The sequence below is a fragment of the Antechinus flavipes genome, chromosome 3 (assembly GCF_016432865.1).
Source record: "Antechinus flavipes isolate AdamAnt ecotype Samford, QLD, Australia chromosome 3, AdamAnt_v2, whole genome shotgun sequence".
In the NCBI taxonomy this organism is placed as follows: Eukaryota; Metazoa; Chordata; class Mammalia; order Dasyuromorphia; family Dasyuridae; genus Antechinus; species Antechinus flavipes.
The window spans coordinates 541559148-541574452 of NC_067400.1; the positions used below are offsets into that span (position 1 = coordinate 541559148).

The 15305-nt window shown below is 31.8% G+C and overlaps 1 protein-coding gene across 3 annotated transcripts in view; it reads left to right on the forward strand.

Moving 5' to 3' along the window:
* Positions 1–15305, forward strand: part of RB1 (RB transcriptional corepressor 1) — a 182635-nt gene that overhangs the window by 62143 nt on the left and 105187 nt on the right. For all 3 annotated transcript variants that reach the window (XM_051987322.1, XM_051987321.1, XM_051987323.1), the window contains 8 exons: positions 2024–2101; positions 5942–6051; positions 7513–7590; positions 8525–8612; positions 9979–10095; positions 11033–11089; positions 14243–14274; positions 14357–14433. In XM_051987322.1, coding sequence (XP_051843282.1) covers positions 2024–2101; positions 5942–6051; positions 7513–7590; positions 8525–8612; positions 9979–10095; positions 11033–11089; positions 14243–14274; positions 14357–14433 — 637 coding nt within the window. The remainder of the gene's footprint in view (positions 1–2023; positions 2102–5941; positions 6052–7512; positions 7591–8524; positions 8613–9978; positions 10096–11032; positions 11090–14242; positions 14275–14356; positions 14434–15305) is intronic.

The following is a 15305-nucleotide window of genomic DNA, read 5'->3' on the forward strand; positions in this document are numbered from 1 at the left end:
TATAAGCGATTTAGAACACTTCTTCATGTGACTATAGAAACTTTGATTTCTTCATCTGAAAACTGCCTGTTCATATCCTTTGACCATTTATCAATTGAGGAATAGATTGTATTCTTACAAATTTGACTCTTAGTTCTCCATATGTTTGAGAAATGAGAGGTCTTTATCAGAGACATTTGCTGTAAAGATTATTTCCCATCTTCCCGTTTTCCTTTTAATCTTGGATACATTGATTTTGTTTGCACAGAAGGTCCTTAATTTAATATAATCAAAATTATTTATTTTACATTTCATACTGCTCTCTCTTGTTTGATCATAATTTCTTCCCTTCTCCACAAATCTGATAGGTAAGCTATTTTTGTTTTTCCAATTTGCTTATGGTATTACCTTTTAATTTTGAGCTTATCTTGGTATATAGTATAAGATGTTAGTCTATACCTAGTTTCTGCCACATTGTTTTCCAGTTCTCCCAGAAGTTTCTTAAATAGTGAGTTCTTATCCCTGATTCTCTTCTTAAAAGAAAGTTTTAAAATTGCTGGGGCAGAGATGAGATGTGAATACCAAGACTCATTGATCTTGCAAGAAGTAGAGGATTTCCCCAAAATGAGCATCCTTAGTTTTAAAATCAACAAGTTGTTTTAGAGTTACTTAAATATTGTTTACTTAGGCCATTAATGTATCTATTCATTGAGCAGACATTAAATGAGCAGTGAGGAAAGTGGCCTAGAAGTTATTGAGGTTGCTGAGAGAAAACTAGTTTAAAAATCAAAATTTGCCAAATAAAATCCATACATTTGATTGTTGAGAATCCATAGAAATTGAGTATCATCGAATGAATAATGAATAGTTTCTTGATCGTTGTCCTTCATTCTTGAAGAGGACTAAAATGACATCTCTACATTAGAGTAAAATTACAGTGTGTCTGAGTATAGTTGATCAGACCAATATGAGCTTGGAATGCTCTGCCACAGGTCAGGCATAAATGTCCATATGAACATTTGGGTTGGATTCTTTAATTTTACATATCTTGCATTTCTTCTGAGCTACTTCAATTCTGTTTTGCTTTCAGAACATAACACTTTCTTTGATGAAGGCACACCATGGTGGGAGAGAGGGGCCCTATGACAATGTCTCCCACGTTGTACAAAAAAAGCTCTTAAAAGAGACCTTGAGAATGTCCTTTTATTATTTTTTCTTACCGCCATGAGTACTTCCTTTATGTAAGTTCTTCATAAAGTAGTCTTTTTTTGGCAGGCATACATTTGGCATTCAAACAACATGGCCACTCTCTGCAGTGGAGTTTGAATGCTTGACATTTTAGTTCAAGAAAGGATCTCAATGTCTAGTATCTTATCCTGCCATATGATCTTCAGGATCTTCCTAAAACAATTGAAATGGAAGTTTCCTGGAGGGTGTGTTCAGGGAAGACGAATACCTCTGGAGTCAGGTTCTCTGAGACCTTTTCATGGCTGCTTTCCACCTTTAAAAGTGTCTACCTGAATGAATGAATAAAGCATTGATTAAGCGCTTACTGTGTTCAAAGTGCTATGCTAAACACTGGGGTTACAAATAGAAAAGTCAAATAAGCCCTATTCTCAAGGAGCTCATGTTCTACTGGGAGAGACAACACATGTGGAAGGTTTTAGCTGCAAATCACATGAAAAGTCCCATGGTCCTCAGAGTAAAGCAGTAAAACGGCTCATAATGTCATTTTACTGATAAAATCATTTCACTTTCTGATGCTGAACCAGTTTCAGTGCCAAGGACTTTTGTAAAAATAACTTTCTTTTCTGAGTCCTTAATAACTGTGGCTATAGTATCTTCAGGAATAGTTGCCAGGCTACATTTCTGCTATCAAGTATTAGCTGTAATGTATAATTAGTAACCATATATGTAAATAATCATCCTTTGATTCTATTGTTTTTAAAGTTAATTTGAATGATTGAATTAAAGCAAAGAGGAAATGAATAATTACATTTTAAAAACAATCTTAGTAGTAATGTTCTAACTTGATTTCCTTCAGGTAAAAAATGTATATTTCAAAAACTTTCTACCATTCCTGAAGTCTCTTGGTATTGCAGCTTCTAATGGACTACCAGAGGTAAGCTAAAAGATTGTTTCCCCCCCAAAAATGAATGTACCCTGTGATTTATTATAGTTTTCTAACATTCTTTAATATACTTTGCACCATGTCATATGTAGCCAAGTAAAGAAATTTTATCTGGAAGAATGCTATATGTTGTGCAAATACATACATACGTGCATACATATATGGCATAAATAAGAATTATGTCATATATAGTTAGACCATATTTCCTAAGTATTGTCTTTATTGCTTAGATATATTAGTCTCCCAAAGGTTTTCTTTAAAGCATCAAATTAAGGCTTCTAAATTTCTAGTTTCTATTTTAAAATGTTTAAATAATGTTTTAATTTTTTTTGCCAAATATTTCTACATATGATTTAAAAAGTGATGTTTTAATTTTATTTGAAATTATATTTCATATATGAAGTACAAAGGCAAATTCAGAGAAGGAAAGGATTATATTGACTCAAGTCCTAATAGGACCCCTGGAACTCAGCCTAGAATTTCTACTTTGTAATTTCTATTTTTTTTTTTTTTTTCCTATTAGTAAATTTACGTAGAACAGGCATTTGCCAAATGAACCCCTCCTGCTCAGAAACTCTTTGTTCAAACACTACTTTGGGCATTTTTGCAGTCTAACTTTTTATTCTAACTTTAAGAGGTTTCTATCATTTTCTTGCCTCCTGATCCCATACTTCAATTTGAATCTTGTTGATTGCTCTTCTGAGATAGTAAGATTGAAGGATCCATCTTTATACTCTCGGAATGGGGAAATTATTGAGCAGAAGCAGGAGCATCCTTTGGGATGGGTGGTTTGGCTAGATGTTGGGATAGAGGTAAATATCAAGCAGAATTTTGTAACATAAGTAGGAGATATAGTGACATTAGTCCTGGGAAGTAGCTTTAGGATGTGAAGGAGGCAAATAAATAACCTAGAAAAGTTGTGGAGAGAAGTATTGATTGATGAAATACTAAATCCAACACTTATTGTCACTAATAGGGGGTAGGATAAAATGGAGGATGGTAGGGTTTGGGTCAGGCTGTGGGGTACAGTGAGTCTTTTGTGGTAATATTGTTACTGCTTACTTTAGAATAACTGCATAAATTGCATGGGAAATGGATAGAAGGAAGGTTCTAGCAAATAATTTTATATGTTAAAATTTAAATATTTTCTTTATTAAGATACTTGTAATTCATACCTATGTTGAGAACAATAGCTAAAATCATTCCAATTTTGTAGAGTGATGCTTTTTGACTTTGTAATTTAGATAATGGCATGTAAAGCATTTTATAACATGTAAAGCAAATTAGGCATTTGGAAGATATTCTAAATTCTAGATCAATTAATGTCTGTATATCAAATATATTCTTTAAACACATTTGTATATTGCATTTAAAAATTTTTTACAATATTTATAATGAGCAATGTGTATGGTGGTTTGGTGGAGAAAGCTCTAAATTTGGAGTAAGAAGACCTGGACTTTTGACCTTTTACTACCCTTGTGACCTCTGGGAGATATTTTAACTCTCTAATTTCTTCATGTGTATATAGGGAGAAAATAACAGCTGCACTACCTGCCTTACACAGGCCTGTTGTGAGCAAACCAGTTTTGAAAAGTACTCTAGAGATTTGAGGTTTGTCTTATTTTTAATGAAGGATTAGTGTGATAATCAAGTAAAACTACCTAGTAAGGAATACCATTTATAAAATGTAGCCTTGAATAGACACTGGACTGAATTTCTTAAAAGTATCAAATTATATCCTGGAAGATATATGGAGAGAGGAGACTTGGGTTCAAATATCACCTTTGATCAATACTTCCTAGCTGTGTGATCATAGTGGGAGAATTACATGATCTCTCAGAACCCTGTTCTAGGTGATTTTTTTAAAGTCTAAGTTTAGCCATATTACTGTAACACTCCCTTCCACCCTCTTCTTATCTCTAGGATCAGATATGATCTTCTAGTATTTAAAGTTCTTTATAACCTGATCTCTTCCTGCCTTTCCAGTTTTCTTATATTTGATTCCTCTTTATACACTCTGTGAGCTAGCCTCTTTGCAGTTCTTTGAACACAACACTCAATCACCTGTCTCTATACTTTTGCACTGGCTGTGCTCAATCCTAAAATGCTCTGCCCCCCTTACCTCTGCCTCCTAGTTTCCCTAGCTTCCCTCAAGATTCAGTTCACGTCTCATCTTCTATAAAAGGCATTTCCTGGCCTCTCCAGCTCCTCCTGTCTTTACTTTCAGACTATCTTCCATCTATTTGCTATATGTTAGGGATGTACCTAGTTATTTATATGTTCTTTCTATCATTAGAATGTAAGCTTCTTGAGGACAAAGACTATTTTTTGCTTTTCTTTGTATTCTAGTGCTTAGTAAAATGCTTGGCACGTTGTAAGTGCTTAATAAATGATTACTGAATTACTGACTAAATAAACACAAATATTTCTAAACATAAACCAGAGCAGAGAAAGTGTTTGTATTTGATAATAAGAGTTCAGGAAGATATTCTTTCTTAGTAAATTGACACACATCATCTATATAGAATTGTTCAGCAGTAAACTTCTCAGTCCTTTTAAATTACAGGCTTGCTATCTTTCTCTTAACCTAATAATGATTTCATTGTTTTCAGGAGCTAAGTATAAGCTGTTGAGAACAAATATTAAATTTTTCTCCAGAACTTTTTTGGTACTGGAGGTCTTAATAACCCCAGGTAATTCTTAGGCTTTTAAATTCTCTGGTATAATCCCATATTCTTTAGCCTCCCTTTCAAAGAAATAGTTTCTTTACATTATACTTCTGAATTACCTTTAAAGAGAGGCAAATGATATTATCATTATGATCTAGATACTCTAAATTTCTTCATTTTAAGTTGTTTCCTTCATTTTTAAAAATTTTTAAATGTAATTTATTTTCCATGTAATTTATTTTATACATTTAAAAATCATTATATGAGAAAGTGTCTATAGATTTCACTAGACCGAAGGAGTCCATGATGGAAAAAAGAGTTAAGAAGTCCTGGCTTAGATGTTTATTCCTCTATACGATTTAAAATAAGATCTATTTAAACGATTAAACATTTTTTTCTGTAATACCTCTTTTAGAACATTTCTGTATTTTTCCCTATTCACAGCACCTATTCTACTACTAGTCTGAAAAATAACAATGGAAGTGATTCTAAGGTCTCTTCATCAGGAAACATTGGATTTAAGGATAATTAAAACAATTGTATATTTTAGGAGAAGAAAAATAATGATCAGAGTTAATGTAATTAATACTATGATTGAAACTATTGCATAGTATGTATCAACATTTGAGATTTTGTAGAGTGAGTCATATTCTTTTGAGGATACTTGTAGTGTCCGAATATATATTTGGAATGTTTAATTGAAGGAAGTTAATTGAAGCCAAATGATTATGGGAATACTATTGGGATATGCAAACTTGCTAAGGATTTGAAAAACAACTACATATTGAAAAGGTTGCAAATGTATCTTACAGGAATTAGACTACTTGATTTTGGGAATCTTGTTTGCTGAATCTTGGCATTTTTTTGAATTAAAAAACAAAAATCAAAATGTATTGTGATGTATATTATTGGTTGCTCTCTAAGTTAATTAGCCATTGTGTAAAAATATATTAGCCTAAAAACCTATATATTTTAAATATAATTTTTTGCAAATCATCAACCACATTTGTACTTATAGATTTCTGGTGTTTATATAAAATTAAGTGTAGATTTTATTGTTGTTAAAATTCTTGAATCAAAATGTGCTTCAATGTGTTGATTGATATAATTCACTTAATATTATTAATTTTCTCCTTTTTTTTTTTTTTTTTTTTTTTTTGAGGTTGAAAATCTCTCTAAACAATATGAAGAAATTTACCTTAAAAACAAAGATATAGATGCAAGACTTTTTCTGGACCATGATAAAACTCTTCAAGATGATTCTGTTGATAGGTAGTATATTTATAATTCTGTTTGTGAAAGGCACATTTTTATTTTAATTTGTTAATTTTTTTAGATATCTTAATGTTGGAATCTTTACAAACTGCTAACTCATTAGAGTTGATAGATTATTGATCTGATCTTACAAGAAGATGTTTTGGGCCTTAACTTTGTGAATTCCAATGAGTAAAGGTGTGAACACAAGCATTATATCAATTAGTTCTACTTAGTACCTTGTTTCAGGTTCTGGCCCAAAACATCTTCTTGTAAGATCAGAGCAATAATCTATCAACTCTAATGAGTTAGCAGTTTGTAAAGATTCCAACATCTTAAGATGAAACTAGCAGCTCTCAAAGGATGACAATATAGTAGTTTTACTGGCATGTATTTTAGTAGGCAATTTAGACAGAGATGTTATTTGGAGTAACTTAAAAAAACAAAACTGCAAAAACCTTGGCCATTCACAAATGTTCCCAAAATAGGTTATGGCTATATTTGGTGTTAACAGCTAGGATCATATGGTGATGGGGAGAAATTGCTTGTGTTTATATAAACCAAACAAATCTACAACTTTCTTCTTGTATGTTTTTCAAATATGTAAGGATTTTTTAAAAAGATATTATAAAAAATATTCTTCCACCACTTACTTTAACAATTAAAAGGCTTATCTCAAATTCTTACATAAATATAAACAATTTTTTTAAAATAACTGAATTCTAAGGTTGAAATTCTTGAAAATACTGTAGAATATTTTAACTTTGTCATCATATTACAGTTTAGCACCTTATATTTTCATGTGAAATTCTATTTGTAACAAGCCTCTGGCATGAAATTGTTTTAAATGAGGTACTCCAAAAGTCTTAGTGCAATTAAATTCAGAATATTACTTAAGTAAAAACAATTTTTTTTTTCAAAATGTGGTTTCTCCTATTACTTAAGCAAGAATGATATTATAATAGAAAATGAGTTTTTATATCTTTTGAACTATTAGAGAGAAAATAAATTTGACACTTAAGTTCTTAAAAGATTATTATTATTATATCTGTGTTTTAGATATCTAATAAAATATTTTCTTGAAATACATATATAAATAATCCTGCTAAAATCAAAGATCATAATCCTTTTTCAGACAAATTTTTTATGTTTTATTGATTTAAAAAAAATTGTTTCTCAATACAGTTTCTTCTTCAACTTCCACTCACGTGTAATAGGATTTTTGTAACAAAAAGAAATAATTAATCAAAAGGAGACATGTCTGATGTTACATTCAGGGGGATTATTCATGGGACTATATTCTACCTCTTAATATTGAAGTTTTCTTTGCACAGTTCAAGTAAACAATAAATGAGGTGATTGAAGAGAGTATATTTTGTTCTTTTGATCTGTATGGAACAACTTGTAAGTTTAGGCAGTTCATTTCTTTTCAAGATCAAAGATTTTGTGTGAAATAGCATTATTTCTGTCCTTTTGTAGTTTTGAAATGGAAAGAACACCAAGAAAAAATCATCCTGATGAAGAGATGCCTTTAATTCCTCCACAGACTCCTGTGAGGTATAGCCCTTCTATTTTTAAAAACTTTTTACTATTATTTTTTATATAGTGTTTAATATTTTGTTGGTATTTAAATACTTGGGGCATAGTAGAAAATAACCTGAGAATCCAGAGAACAGGTTTCAAGATTGGGCCTTTTCATTATACTTAGCTGTCTAACTCTGGACAGGTCACTTAACTGTTCCTGTACTGTTTCCTCTTTTGTAAAAACTGACTGACACTTTCTAATGTATCTTCTAATTGAACATTTCTTTGTTCTTTATAATTAGACATATATTAACTCAATTGCTTTCCTATCCACAATTTTCAAACTAGTGTAAACATTTATAGAGTACTTTAGAATTCTTAAAGTGCTTGCCATATACATTATCTGAAAAATAGAAACTATTTGAAGTAAAAACAAAGCCATGAGGTATTTAAGGGGATCAATATCAAGTGATGAAAACTGAAATTATCTGGAACTAATGTTTACATATTTCTTTATGTATCCATTTTGAAGGTAGCTAAAAAGGGGGACTCTACCACAACACTATTTTAATAGAATAACTTCTAATCCTTATTGAAAACTGTTCGTGTCTAAATGTTCTACTTTATATCTTCCATCTAAGACAAAAATATCACTATGTTTTTAAAATTTTAAGTCAAATTTCTTACTGATATAATTTTATTAATAAACTAATTATACATTTATAAATGTACTGATTAATGTATTGAGATAGTTGTCCAATTTAATGATCTCTTAAACAGTGACTATTCATATAGTTAAGTATATGAATATACTTCATGGAGTCTTTTTTAGAAAGCTGATGAAAAACAAATGGAGATAGTGAGTTTGAAGATCAGGTTTAAATTTGTCAGATAAATAACTTTCCTTTTTCCTTTTACTATTTCTTCAGCATATAGCATTTTTTCTTTGTATTTTTTTTTCCTTTAGGGCTGTCATGAATACTATCCAACAGTTGGTGATGATACTAAATTCAGCAAGTGATCAACCATCAGAAAATCTTATTTCTTATTTCAATGTAAGATTGCATTTTACCTTGAGCCAAAATATAATAAATGATGGAAAATGCATTCATTCTATTTTTATGGCAATGTATGAATCAGTATTACTTAAAATATTTTATGAAAAAATCTGAATCTGAAATTAAGAATATTATGTATCTAGGATTTTCAGGATTTATTTGTGACTGCCTTTAAATGACGATGTAGCATTAATCAAATCATAGCTAATAATTCCTTACTTAGTAAGGAATGTTCCTTAAATAGTAATTATTCTTTCATTTGCTTGACTATAAAAAGCATTTGGCATTTGGTTCACATTTTTCCTTAAAGTGCCTCAAAAGCATATTGAAAATTATTTTCTTAATAAAATAACTGAAATGTAGATGCTTCATTTTGTTCTGTAAAAGAGTAAAAAGAAGCCTTTTGGCCTTTTTCTTTTTTTTTTTCTTTTTTTTCCTGTTTTGACCTTTGAGATAATATATAAAAATGCAATATAAATGTTGCGAACCCCCTCTCTCATTTTGTGTTTTGACAGGTGATTAAATGGTTAAATGATTCATACATTCAACCAATATGAAGTACCTACTTTATATACCATTTAAAAAAGATAAGAGTCCTTTCCCTTTGTAACCTATCTCCCTCATAATTTGTAATTCCCTTCCATTGAAGTCTTCTTACACAACCCCTATTTAGTGATCCAGTGATCTAGTCGTCTTAACTTTTTTTCAAACTAGAACACGCTTCATCTCTGGCCACAGGAAATTTTCATTGGCTATCCCTTATACTTAGAATGCTCTGTCTCATATCTACCCCCTGACTTCTCTAGCTTCTTTCAAGTCCTTTTTAAAATTTCACCTTGCCCAGGAAGCCTTTCCCAGTCCCTCCTAATTCTATTACCTTGCCTTTGTTGATTATTTCCTATTTGTCCTGTATGAAGTGTTTTTTTTAAATACATAGTTTTTTGCATATTGTTTCTCATGGGTAAGAGCTATATGTTGTCTTTCTTTGTATACCTGCACTTATATAGTGCTTGGCACATAGGAGGAACTTAATAAATGCTTTTTCACTGACTGACATTCCCCACTGAGCTGACGAAATTTTAAACTGGGAAAAGCTATTAAGATAATTAATTCAACTTTCATGTCTGCTTTGTAGTTTAAAGTATAATTAAAAGTATTTTAAAAGTGTCCCAAAGCTTTTTGGATTGATGATAGATTAATCTGATGCTGCTTTCTTTCAAAAGGCAGTTTTTCTAGTCATTAATATTGTTTAAATTTACTCTGTGCACATACTTGGAAGTATTACATGTTGTTTTTTTTAAAAAGAATTTTATCTTCATTGAACTTGGAAAAAAAACTGAAGATATTGTTTTGTCCTTTAAAGAATTGCACGGTCAATCCTAAGGAAAGTATCCTGAAAAGAGTGGAGAATATTGGACGCATCTTTAAAGAGAAATTTGCAGAGGCTGTTGGCCAAGGATGTGCAGAAATTGGGTCACAGGTAACATGTCAGGTTTTTTTTTTGTTTTGTTTTGTCATTATCATCTAATAATACCTGGCTTACAGAAAGTATTTAATGCTTATTGATTAATTAACACTACCATGCAAAGCTTATTAAGTCATTATTCTTTTGTCAAAAGAGGGTGCAATTTAGAGCCTCTCCAGGTTATCCTCTCTCATGACTTCAGTTGACTAAAAACCTTACTTTGGAGCATGAATCAGAAAATCAGACATTTGGAATCCACTTAACTCTTTTGTCTGTTTTGGTTCTGTATAGTATAATAGGTAGGCTAGGAATTTGGAAATTTGTGTTTTAAGCATGGCTTTAACATTAATTAATTTTGTTGCCCTGGGCATTTAATTGCACTGAGATTCATTTTCTTCTTTTATGAGGATGACAATAAGACGTCAAAGATGGAGATTTGATTTTTCTTACATCACTGCTTTTACAAAATAATATCTGCAAATCCTCTAAGGTGGAAATATATGGTATATATTATTTCTATTTCTGTCCCAAAATGAATTTGCTCTTAACCAGTTCATCCAATTGAATCATAGTATTAGTAGTAAGGGAAAAAACCCTTATATGCAGGTAAATGCTGATCTAGTTGATGACCCTTTATGAAAATCATCTTTTTTACAAATGACAACCTGGTGGATTAGGTAAGAAAACAGAAGTCAGTATGATTCTACTATTGCTAGTGACAGCACCATAAGATAGGCCCTATTAGTGGTGGGTTAGAAACATTATTGTATATAAAGAACACTGTGTTATTCCTTAGTTTTTCTACTTTTAGCTTTCATGACCCATTATTATTGTCAGTCTTATTTCTTTGAATGGTCATCAGTATATCTCAAGATCTCTAATCCTTTCTGTGTTTTTTTAAAGCAATGGAATCTTACACTTTTTTGCGTTTCTCTGTGTGTTTTTTTTAAAGCGATACAAACTTGGAGTGCGATTATACTACAGAGTTATGGAATCTATGCTTAAATCAGTAAGTGAAAACTAACACATTAAAATTAAAATCCATGTTCTTTGCTCATATCATTCTTTCCTAATCAATGTCTATAATTTATTAGCCTCTATTCTACTCTTCAACCTTTCTCAAAAACTTTTATACCTGCTTTTTTCTCTTTATTTCTACCATCATTTTTAGAGATTTTGTTATTTTTGGTAATATCTCTGTTAAGACCCTGTTCACATAATTCTCTGAACTATTTATTTAACTTTCATAACTTTCATCTCTCTTCTACTTCAGAGACTGGAAAGATAGTCACAACTTTTACCTCAACATTTAATTCTTTTCCTCTTTCAGGATTATGAATTCTGAAGTTCTTCTCATTGAACATTTGCTTCTCCATATCACTGACTTTGTCCAAATCCATTTTTCATCATTACTGTGATATTTTACTCTTTAATCTTTCCCCCTAGCCTACTACCATGTTTCCCCAATAATAAGACCTATCCCGAAAATAAGCCCTCCCCTTACTGTGTAAGATTCCTCTAAAATAAGCCCTCCCCCGAAAATAAGCCCTATTGAGATTGCTACTGTAGTGAAGGTAATCCCCTGCGCTACACGCTACATTACGGTACCCTCTGTATGCATCGTCCCCCTCCTCCCCCTCAGTGAAATGCACGCTGCGCTCCAAACTGCATCCAATCAGAGCTGCAGCACTGAGTGCGTCATCCTGTTCTTCCCCAGTGATTTGCTTGCTGGCACCATTGAGAGCATTAAAATAAGCCTCCCCTGAAAATAAGCCCTCTGGTGTTTTTTCTGTCCAAAAAATTAATAAGATAGTGTCTTATTATCGGGGAAACACGGTACCACTGTTCTACCATCACTGATTCTTAAAGTGAAATGTGGTGAGAAATTAGGTTAAACAATTTATTTATAGGGAAGTTATCTCTAATAGTTGTTAGCAAAAATTCAGTTAAATTCAATAAGAACAACAAAGTTGTGAAAATCTTACTTTTGAAAAGTGTGGAAAAGAGAAAAACATTTTGCAGTGATTACAATGCATTAGAATGATATTCTTGAAGCAGTCTAATAACTTAGCAATAATAAAAGCAAAGACTTTACCTCTCTTCTTTAAGAGACAGTAAATGGGGCTTAAAGAACACCTCTACACTTTCCAGCTTGTTCCTTAGTAGGCAAAAAACAACAGCAACAACAACAAAAGCCCCCAAATAAAAGGCTTCAGTGTAAAAAGAAATCTAAAGACTCAGAACAGTAGCATGAACTTCTTTTATGTTGTAAAGTAGAAGAATGTATTCCAAGAACAAGAGTTACCGCCTTGCACTGAGTTAAAGATATGAAGCACTTCCTGAAGAGGTAGAAGCTGCACTCTCTGAGGAACAAGGTGATAGTACTTGTCTTTCGAAGAAAGATAATGTACTAGCAGGTGAAGAGACCATCAGATGAATAGAAAAGTCGATGACTTTTGCTGACGAGATACCAAGGCAACTCTGTTCACTTAACAATTGAGATATCTTCCTAGTGCTTTCCTGGGCATATAATCAATCACTAAGTATTTATTAAGTATCTGCTATGTGTCAGGGCTTTAAACTGAAAAAAAGGAGGAGAGGGAAAAACTGCCTGTGTTTAATCAAGTTAGATACCATGGAAAGTAGTTACTGTAACCCTGATATTCTTGGTGCTCTTCTTGCTCATGGTTGCTTCTGTACATGGATCAATCACTAAGCAGGCAAAGATTTGACAAGTCCTGCTCCCTGAACCAATTCTTCTAAGGGGATAAAACAAAGACTGAAATTTCTGGTTTTCTTGACTCATATTTGGTAAATTTCAGTGGCTGCCAAATATATCTGTCTTGACGGTAGCTAAATCGCACAGTGGATAATGCATTGGCCCTGGAATAAGAAGATTTCAGTTCAAATCCAACCTCAGACGCTTAATACTTACTAGCTTGTGTGACCATAGGCAAGTTGCCTTAACTCCAGTTACCTCCCAAGGGAAAAAAATACATATATATGTCTAGAAATTTATCCAAAACTTAAAACATATTTCTTTTTTTATTATTATTATGGCTTTTTACTTACAAGATATATGCATGAATAATTTTTCAGCATTGACAATTGCAAAACCTTTTGTTCCAATTTTTCCCCTTCTTCCCTGCATCTCCTCCCCCAGATGGCAGGTAGACCAATACATGTTAAATATGTTAAAATATATGTAAAGCATATTTCTAAAAGTAAACTCATTCCCTCCCCTGCCCAAAAGCTGCTTTATCCTTGGCTTCTCGGCTTCTCTTAATGATATCACTTTTGGACTGTCCTCCAAGTTCTAACTTGCAGTTAACTTGAATTGTTTTTTTTCCTTCATCCCACATAATCATTCTTTTATCCTATTGAGATAATTCTCTAATTTATCTTTTTACTCTTCCTTTCATATACCCTAGTTCAGGCATTCAGCTTCTCTGTAAAAGCCTCCTGACTATAATTACTACTATTACTATTACTACTATTATTACCTCTACTACTAACTACTATTACTTCTACTACTACCACTACCACTTCTACTTCTTCTTCTACTGCTGCTACTATTATTACTACTACTACTACTACTACGTCGTCATTGTCTTCTACTCCTTTTTCTTCTTTCTTCTTCCACATAGACTTATGTGGAATTTTAGCTTTATTGAACTCTATTCCCCGTCATACACTCCATATTGCAGCCAGATTGTAATATTTACTAATCCCTCATTCTTGTCCCATTCTTTCCAATCCTATGTTTTTATTCATAGCATACCTCACTTCTGAAATGTCCTCTTTCCCCTTACTCTTTTCCTGCCTCTGCTCCTTCTTTGCATTATAGTACCCCTTCTGTTGAGACGCCACTCAAATATTACCTCCTTCTGTTCACTCAGCTAAAAGTGGTTGTTTCCTCTTTAAAATTCATATAGTACTTTATGTAGACTACTTTTCTGCTCTATCACAATCTCTCTTGCAATAGTTATTTGAATTTTTTAAACTCAAGCCACACGTTGTATCTTATTTCATTTTTATATCTCCCTGTCTCTAGCATAACGCCTTACGAATAAGTGATTAATAAACATTTATTAAATTGAATAATATCTAATACTATAATGGAAAAAGTTCCAATTTACATTGCTTTGTTTTTTATTTTTAGGAAGAAGAGCGTTTATCTATTCAAAACTTCAGGTGAATGTTGTTAACTTTAGTAGAAATTTTTCCTTTTCTTTTTGTTAAACAAAAAGTAATATTTTCATTATTTTTTTTCCAGCAAACTTCTGAATGATAACATCTTCCATACATCTCTTTTGGCTTGTGCTGTTGAGGTTGTTATGGCTACATATGGCAGTAAGTCTAATTGGAAATTAAACTGTATTTATCAGATTCAGAATTATTTTTAAGAGACTGTGATTTATTGTTTATTGTTATTTCTTATTAACAAGTTAAGATTTTAAGTTGGACCTGTTCTTGTGAATAACACCTGAGCATAAAATTTATTTAAGGGATTAATAGCCTGAATTACTTAAATATACCTAGCGGTCTAAGGCAAGGCTTATTGAATTTATGAGATAGTAGCTGTTGAACTCTTTGAAAGAACTCTGACAATATAAAGACTTAAAGAAAACTAAAGTCAAGCCAGTCTGTTTACTTTGGAAGTGCTATATAATTTCTATATGAAGGAATAACCCAACTTTGTAAGAGTTAAAATTCTTCACTGTCATCAAAAAAAATTATAATTGTTTACCAAATTGCTATTTCATTCATGCCATTTCCAAGACTGCTTTTCATTCTTTGTCTTTCTTGATCTCTTTACAGCTCTTCATACTGTTGATAACTTCTTTCTTTTAGATCAGGAATTCTTTATCTTTTTTGTGTATGTCACAGAATCTTTTGATAATATAGTGAAGCATGTTCTCTTCTCAAAATGATGTTTTTAAATGCATTAAATAAAATACATGAGATTATGGAGGAAACTGATTACATTGAAATATGGTTATTAAAATATATATTTTTTAAAGTTCACAGAATGAATATAAACTGCTTGCATTTTTGTTTTTCTTCCCGGGTTATTTTTACATTCCAATTCTCCCTGTGCAACAAGAGAACTGTTCAGTTCTGCACACATATATTGTATCTAGGATATACTGTAACCTATTTAACATGTAAAGGACTGCTTGCCATTTGGGGAAGGGGATGGAGGGAGAGAGGGGAAAAATTGG